At 23.7% G+C, this 8,992-nt stretch overlaps 1 protein-coding gene across 1 annotated transcript; it reads right to left on the bottom strand.

Moving 5' to 3' along the window:
- Positions 1-398: 398 nt before the first annotated feature.
- LOC107615971 (S-adenosyl-methionine 4-1-methyl-2-pyrrolidinyl-3-oxobutanic acid methyltransferase-like) lies at positions 399-8,005 on the bottom strand. The gene is made up of 4 exons (XM_021112031.2): positions 7,940-8,005; positions 3,369-3,773; positions 1,535-1,801; positions 399-782 (listed from the first exon to the last, which is right to left on the bottom strand). Exons 1-4 carry the CDS (start codon positions 8,003-8,005, stop codon positions 399-401), a joined length of 1,122 nt encoding a protein of 373 aa, XP_020967690.2.
- Between the last annotated feature and the right edge of the window lie 987 nt (positions 8,006-8,992).

The following is an 8,992-nucleotide window of genomic DNA, read 5'->3' as shown; positions in this document are numbered from 1 at the left end:
AGTGTTGCTTTAGGTATATAAAAAGGCAACTTAACAAACTTTAGACAAGTGTTGCATTATGTATTAGAAAATACAACTCGTAAAAAGTGTTGCTATAACGTCTCATCTCAAGCGTTGTGTTTGGGTGCTCTAAGGCAACCCTTTTGCGGAGTGACTTTATTTTCAGAAAAGGCAACGTTTTTTGAAGGTTGCCGTAAAAAGGATTCCCTTTAACACACAAAAACATTTGTCTTAGACCAAAGGTAACGGCCGTATAGCTAACCCTAAAAAGCGTTGCTTTTTGTCGAAAAGTGTTGCCTTTTTTCTTATTATAGACAACGTTTTAAAGGGTTACCTCAATTCAAATTTGTTGTAGTGATATATCCCTTTTATTATTATTCTCCAAACTACGTAATTAATTAATTCAAACATTTTTTGGTCATGAACATGGCGAGAATAGAGTGCCCCAATGTTTGGACCTCGAGCAGCTTGGCAACCTTGTTCTTATACCTAATAAAAAGTGGGTCCATGATTGATTCACCAAAGTGTGCCTTCAGCAGAGGTTCAGTTATGGCCCTAACGTATTTTGCAATGTATTCACCTTTGGTTCCTTCATCGACAAGTAATTCCCCATCATCATTACTATTATTAGTAATTAGCCCTGCTTCCCACCCATATTTGATCAATTCCATTCTCTCAAGACTGAAAGACCCTTCTGCTTCTATTGTTTCCTTAACTTCATCTATGGTCGGAGCATAAATTGGAAAATTGAACGAATCTAGTTTTGCTTCTTCAACAATGTTCTGCACCAAATATTTAATATGAATTAATGTAACACATGCGAATGAACAAAAATGTTCATATGTGAGCTATATATAGAAAACTCAAAATTGTTATTTCGTTCGATATAATAATTCTTTTGGGGTATATACAATTATACATGCATTTTCTTATTAAGGTTCTTAAGCAACACTTCTATAATTAAAAAAAACAGTGTTAAAAAAATGAAAAATATGCATATCCCTCAGGCTAAAAAATTTAAATAGACCTAATTTAATTTTAAAAAATAAAAATTATTTCATAGTGGTAAAAATGATTAGGATTTTAATTTTAGACCATATGAGATTTTATAAAAAAATAGACAAACTGAAATTACCTACCAAAAGTAACTAGTATTAAGATACAGGTAGAATTTATGATAACTAGTAGAAGGACACAAATTTTTATATTTTGTAATATTTTTATATTTATTTTTAAATATTAAAAAATATTATTTTATATATTATTAAAATATATAACTACTATAACCACTATAATAATAATCAATTTAACATAAACATATCTATATAGTGAATTATGGTGACAAATGTCCCATTAAAAATAAAAAAAATTAAGATATATATAATAGTATTTATTAACTCTTATTTATTAATAAATTTGTTTCTATTATATTAAGTTATTGTAAAAATTTATTTTATTTTTGTATTATATATATTTTATCGTGTCAAAATTTTCTAGATCTATCGGTAACCTTGGCATGCAGCATATATGTTACCTCGAGGACCATGTCATTGAGTACGATACCAACTAGTGCCCAAGGTGTTATCATGCTTTTGGTTTCATCTTTAGCATCTCTGCCAAAGAAAACGAGGACCATGCCTCCATTAGGCACTAACTCCTCCGAACGTGATTTCAAGAACACGTTGAAATCTTCTTTGAATTGCTTCAAATATGCATTGTACACTGCCGGCGGAGTAGTGCTTGTAAAATAAGTGTTCCCTTTGTTAACTTCTTCTCCCTCCTTCTTCAACCCTTTTGGTGGCTGTCAAGAAGCATGCACAAGAGAAATAAACAAATTACAACGATATCTATCATATATATTGCAAGAAATTCAAATTGCAAACGCTGAGAAAAAAAAGTCAAGGTTTAACATTTTTTTTAAATGTTAAAAAATGATTCACAATTTTTTTTTTAATATATAAAATAAGTCAACTTTATTTTAGATAGCCTTGATTGCTAGATGTTTGGAAGGTATAAAGCTAAGGTGAAGTGTATGAAACTTTTAACAATATTTAAAATGGGTTCTTAAAATTAATTAAGGACACATTTCTTATATATATTTTTACAATATTTATTTTATTTTTATTTTAGATAAAGTATAATTTTTTATTTTAACAATTTTTTAAAAATTTTAGAATATATTTAAATTTTATTTTATTTTAATTTTGTCTTAGAAATGCATGAAATATACCACCTCTAACAATTAAATTATCAAGAAGTTTAAAACTAATTCAACAATAATATTTAATAATTAGACCTAACAATAAAAATTTGTATCTGAGTTGTTTGTATTAAGGTAATCTTTATAAAGTTGTTCTTAAATTGATCCTAAGTTTCTTAAAACATTTGTTGAAAAGGTACGTACATTTGATATAAATTAAAAATTTTTTGAACAAAATTAAAAAAATAAATTTTAAAAATATTTTTAAATTTTTTATCAAATTTTAACGATAAAAAATATATTTATTTTTTTTACTTTTTAAATTAAAAATATTTTTAAATATTAAAAAATAGTTACTTTTATTTTGGCAATACTTAAAAGGTATGGCACATTATAGTATGAAGATGTTTTTGTGACTATGATGGTTATACAAATAATATTAAAATTAAAGTCGTACTTTTTAAAATAATATTTTTTATTTTTCAAATTAAAAAATATTGTAAAATAATAACAAATATTACTTTAATTTTTAACAACACTTTTTAAAATATCGTAAACACAATAGTATACATAACCATACTAAAATGTACCTACTTAAAATTGTGTAATTATTAGGCTATTTTTATTTATAGACACATGACACTTAGACAGAAATACAAAAAAATAAAATCATATTTAATAAAAAAAATGAACAAAAAAATTGTGGCTAAAAATATTAAATTTATATATTTTGTATCCTTTATTTATATATATATATATATATATATAATTCATTTATTTTAACTTATCTATTTGCACAATCACGTAAGTGTGATTTGAGCTCATCACTATAATAGGTCTATTAAAAAAAGGATGTATAATTTATTTGTTTTAAGTTAAATAGCTAATAGAAAAGATACATACATAGACATTAATAAAAGAGACATAAATTATTTTTATAATTAAATTTTTTATTATTATATTTTTTTTAATTTTTTATAAAAAAAAATTAAATTAAACTTTTATAATTTATTTTAATTTATTATTAAACAAAATACAAAAAAAATTAATTTTTGTGTCTCTATCTATCTTGTTTTCAATATTTCCGTTATGTCCTTTTCTCGAAATCAAAAGCAACCTTAGAGTGATATAATAACGACCACCATAACATGCACCATAAAACAATCACCTGAGAAAGAAAGTGTTGACCAAAAGAGGAATGAAAAAAGTTGATGGAGTTGGAGGGATAAACCCTGCCATAGAAGGAGCCAAGGGTAGCATTAAAGAAACAAGGACGAGATCTTGGTCCTTTCTCTTGTTCCATTCTTTTATACAAATCAGGAAGTGCCTTGAATATGCTGTTGAAATCGTTGCCAAACAAATCATTGAGGAAGAATTGAAGTGCTGGAGGGTCACGGTTCAAAGTGTGGCTAATTGCATCAACAATGGCAATAATATTAGATGCCACAAGAAGTGCATTTGGCCCTGAAGAACATCCTAGGTCAGCCAATCTGAAACAACTTGAAAGGTCGTTGCCATACACATTCATTATTGCTTCTTCAAGAATTGGTTGTGTCTTCAATACCCCCTCTCTCTACACACATGGAATAATTCATCAAATCTATGTAAAATAAAATCCCAATTAATAATTATATTCTTCTATTAATAGTTAATGAAGTCAATTACACCGTCAATAAATGAAAGAAAAAACACTAAAAAGTTAAGTTCACATGCAAAATTCTTATTGGTTAGTAGCATGTTCTTGCTATTTCCAAGACACTAAAACAAATGATAAGTGCTTTTGTATCTCAATATTATTTATGGGTTATATATGGGGGAGTCTATGTTGTTTGTAAATTGTAATCATGGATGGCCTCAAAAAAATTTAATAATAAAAGTAAAATTATATTAAAATAACTTTTGTTAACTATTATTATTTATCCTATATTTAATAGAAATATAAAAATAAAAAATATATAATTTTTTTGTTATTTTTAAAACTTTAATTTTAAATTTATTAGTTAAATTATAAATAACTTATTATTTTAATTAATTTAGTGTTTATTGATGTACTGATATTTATAATTTAAAACTAAAATTATATATAAATATTAGAAAAAAAAATATATCTATATTTAAAAAATATATTAATATAAAATAATAAAAATTTAATTTACAATTATTTTTCTCTTTTTTTTTAAAAAAAAAAAAGAATGTATGCATCCTTTTAATTTATGTATTGTAACGTAATTTTTTTTACATTTATTATGTAAAAGATCATTAAAAAACAAAAATAATTAAATAATTATGTAAAATATTATACATACTTTTAATATATTAAAATTAATTATATATATTTAAACAACTATTTTGCTAGTCATTAAAATTTTTAATTGATTATCTCCCACTCAATTATAAAATTTATTTGTTATGATATTTATGGTATAATTTTTTTACAATCAAAACAGTTGTTACAAACCAACTTATTTAAGAATTAAAATAAAATCACATAATTTTAAAATAAAAAATACTAATAAATAATATTTTTTCTTATCTCACTTAGTTTTTTAAGATGAAAAAAGTTCTTAATAATTTTATTTATGTTTAAAAAATTGAGATTTAATTTAATAATTAACTAATTAATTAACTGAAAGTACATTATCAGTATTTATTAATTTTTGTATTGAGTTAATTTATTTATTTGTTTTTAATTTTAATATTAAATTAAATTTAACAAAATAAATATTATTGCATATTAAATTTAATGAAATAATTTTTTTAACATAAATCTCATAAAACTTTATAGCTTACTGTAGGAACAAAAATACCGTTACATTGGAGGCAAAATATATATACATTAATATAATTACTTTTGTTACCAAAATCCATTGGGGACAAGGACCCCCTCCCTTCCTCTGTGCCTAAATCCGTCTCTGTAAATTATGAATAGTGTTTATAATTGAGTAAAAATTTAGTGCAGTTATTTTTATATAAAGATACGTATGACTCTTAGATGATTTGATAAATTTGATTAAATTATTATTTAACGATTTTTAACTATCAATTTCATATAAAGACAATTACATATAAGTCTTCACCTTAAGATTGATTTTTTTAAAATAATCATTTTAAATATTTTATTTATTATAATATAGATAATTTAAACACAATTTAAACTTTTGTATTTAATTATTTATTTTATTTATATTATAAACAAAATAATTATGATAATTATAATTATGATAAAAATTCAAGTCCAGTTAATTTTACGTGAAATTAATAATTAAAAATGGTTAAATAATTTAATTGATAATTTAACTGATTTGACTAAATTTTTATCTAACGACTATCAATTATATATTAACTTCAGGTGAAATTCAATATAATTATATCTTATTTACACTATAAATAAAATAAGACACAAATTTTAAAATAAAACGAATACAACTGTAAATATAGTGTTTATGAATATAGTGTTTATGATGGAATTTTTTTAAAATAATCATTTTAAATATTTTATTTAATATGATATAGATAATTTGAATACAATTTAAATTTTTGTATTTAATTATTTATTTTATTTAGAGTATAAACTAAATAATTATAATTATATTTTATTTATGTAATAAACAAAATAAAACATAAATTTTAAATAAATGAAACGAAGATATGAATTTTAAATAAATAAAACGAATATAACCGTGATACATAAAAATTAATATATTCTATATATTTCGTTAACTTAGACGTTTAAACCGTAAATTTTAAACGACGAGTATTTATAAGAAAACGAACCTGACCAAAAAATTATGACAATAAAGAAAATCAATAAGGAGAAATATAAGAATGAAAAAGACTAAAAATAAAAGGATTAGAAAATTGCATATATTTAATTCTTGACGTTATGTTAAATCAATGATCCTTTTATTAAGTTTATTAGAATTATAAATGTAATTCACTTTTTAAATTTATTGTTGTAAGAACCCTAGGAAAAAAGGACTAGCAAGCAAGGCTCTAAGAGGGATTTAGATAAATGACCAATGAAAATAGCCTGTATAAGTTAAATATATTACATGTATGGTTGGTATATATATTGAAGTAAAATTAGATTAATTATGATCATTTATTTATTTGTTCATTTATTTACTTATTTGTTTTCGTATCGATTCAAGCAATCGTAAAATTTAACTGGTTGGTATAGTTGTCAACATAAAATCAAACATCAAATTAACACAATTTATATGTATTTTTTTTTAGGTTTAATTACTTTGTTAGTTTCTATAGTTTCGAAAACTTTTCAATTAGATTCTTATACATTTTTTTCTTTTAATTTGGTCACTACACCAATTTTTTTTTCAATTAGATTTCTCTTGACATTAATTAATTCAATTATATAGGAATTCAAATAAAAAAAAATTAGTGCAGGAACTCAAATAAAAGAAAAATAAAATTTAAAGATTCAATTAAAAAAAATTAGTACAAAAACTCAATTAAAAAAAAGTATAGACACCTAATTAAAAATTGAACAAAACTATAAAGATCAATAGAATAATTAAACTTTTTTTTTTTTTGTATAAGTCGTGGTTTAGAACCAAAATTTATGAAAACTTACTGTTTAATCAAATTATGGTTTAAAATCAAATTTTATATGTATTTTTTGTTTATTCATAAATCATGATTCAAAACTATGAGAATTTTTTGTTTGATCTTATGGTTTAAAATCAAATTTTATATGTATTTTTTGTTTATTCATAAATCATGATTCAAAACTATGAGAATTTTTTGTTTGATCATAAATAATAGTTTAAAATCACGATTTAAATATATAATTAAAAGGATCATCTTAGTATAATTATATTAAGATAATTATGATGATTATATTATTTTAAAAAGTATTATTAAAATTAAAATAATATTTTTTATAAAACGTTACTTAAACAAATTATTACCAGATTTAAAAAATATATGACTTTAATTTAAAATTACTTAAATAGTTATTATAGCCACCATAGCATGGAGACATTAGTTAAAAACATATAAATTATGTTTGTTTATAAGGACGAGACGCTCAAACATAAATATTGAGCTACAAAATTATTTTTGACAAATGAGATATAAATAGAGATATTTTATTTAGAGATATTGAATTAGTGTATTTTATGTCTATTCTAATAGAAAGAACACAGAAATATTAATAGACATAATTTATTTTTTTTATTTTTTTATTATTTTTTAAATTTTTTATAATTATATTTTTTCTTAAATTTTTGGGATAAAAAAATAAAAATAAATTAAATTTTCATAATTTGTTCTAATTTATCACCAAACAGAATACAAGATATACTACACAAAATTCTTGTTAAAATGGTAATTTTTTTAGTATTTACGGCAGTTTGAACCACCATTATTACCAGGCACGGCGATTTTAAAAAGCGACATAATTCTGGTTATTACGACGATTTTTAAAAAATCGCAACAGTTTTCTAAGTTAAAATGACAGTTTTTAAATAGGTTAAAATGACAATTTAAACCGTCATTATTTTTAAATAAAACGACGTTTTTCAATTGATTAAAATAATGGTTCAAACCGCCGTTATTTTTTAAATTATTTCTAGAATATAAAATTTTATGTATCTATTTTTTGTATCTTATTTCTAGTGTTTTGTATTATTCTGTTTTCGTAAACAAACCTGCCCAATACATATTGGAAAAAATATATATTGCTAATTAATGGTTTGAGAGATGTATGCGAGTATGTACTTGTATCAAAGAGTTGGATGCATAGCTTGTTTCTCCCAAGCCACCAACCATGTGAAGGGTTTGCATGTGTACAGGCATGCTATTCAAGTATGGATCGGAGAAGAACAGATTGCGGCTTCTCACGTCTTCAAGTCTTCTCTGCAGTTAGCACATAGCAAACACATGCATGGAATAAGTATATAGAAAAGAAAAGAAAAGAAAAGAAAAGAACGACTTACTACGATATATGGATATGGATAAAAGTCTTCGAGAAATATATTAAGGCAGCAATGTGGCTGTATGAGTATATCCTGGTCCTGGCTACTTGGTTCCTTATATAGGAAGGAATCCCGACTCCCTGTAAATAGGGTAGGATACGGTTTGGGTATGTCTGCGAGTAGAGTAGGGTAAGGTACGGGTTTAGGATTAGGATGTATTCTACTCTATTCTACTCACATCTCATATATAATACATATTTTATAAAAATTAGGTATATAGTGAAGGAAGTAAGAGTTGAACCCACAATCTCTCTTATGTAATGACTTATAATAAATGAACAACTACTAAAATTAGTTAGTTAATTTAGTAATTTAGAGCATTAATTTTTTATTTTTTATGTTATTAATATGTATAAAATTCGAAATTGAATTTTATATTTACTTTAAAAAATTTTGATATTTCTACGGATAAGATATGGTAGGGTAGGATTTAGAATTTTAGGGTGTGGGTAGGATTAAGGTTGAGAGATTCTCAATCTGCGAATAGAATATAATAGAATTTTAATAAAATTTTTAATCCGCGGGTAGAATTAAAATATGGTCCAAACCCTAACCTACCCTACCCATTGTCAGCCCTAAGAAAGAACAGAAAAGGGGCGAGTTTGGATACGCCTGGCACAATCAAACACGTTACACGTGTCTTTTACTCTTGAGCTGTGCGCATGAGCTGTAGGTTAGTGTCGTCGTCTTCAGCTTTGACCTTTGGGGATATATTCAAAATATAATTTTGTTTGTACCATTGAAGGATAGTTTAAAACAGTTCTTGTACAAAATTGTCAAACTTTTTGTGCTATTT

This window comes from Arachis ipaensis, chromosome B9, assembly GCF_059453495.1.
Source record: "Arachis ipaensis isolate K30076 ecotype BB chromosome B9, ASM5945349v1, whole genome shotgun sequence".
NCBI classification, from domain to species: Eukaryota; Viridiplantae; Streptophyta; class Magnoliopsida; order Fabales; family Fabaceae; genus Arachis; species Arachis ipaensis.
Note: the sequence above shows the minus strand (reverse complement) of the source record. Positions and strands in the feature narration are given on the sequence as shown.

What these genes read in the sequence shown, in the direction of transcription:
- LOC107615971 (XM_021112031.2), bottom strand. Translation starts at nt 8,005, where the DNA reads ATGCAAACCCTTCACATGGTTGGTGGCTTGGGAGAAACAAGCTATGCA. An exon ending in CATCCAACTCTTTGATACAA is followed by an intron (nt 3,774 to 7,939) that starts GTACATACTCGC and finishes CCATGTGTGTAG; the next exon opens with AGAGAGGGGGTATTGAAGAC. An exon ending in TCAATGACATGGTCCTCGAG is followed by an intron (nt 783 to 1,534) that starts GTAACATATATG and finishes TATTTGGTGCAG; the next exon opens with AACATTGTTGAAGAAGCAAA.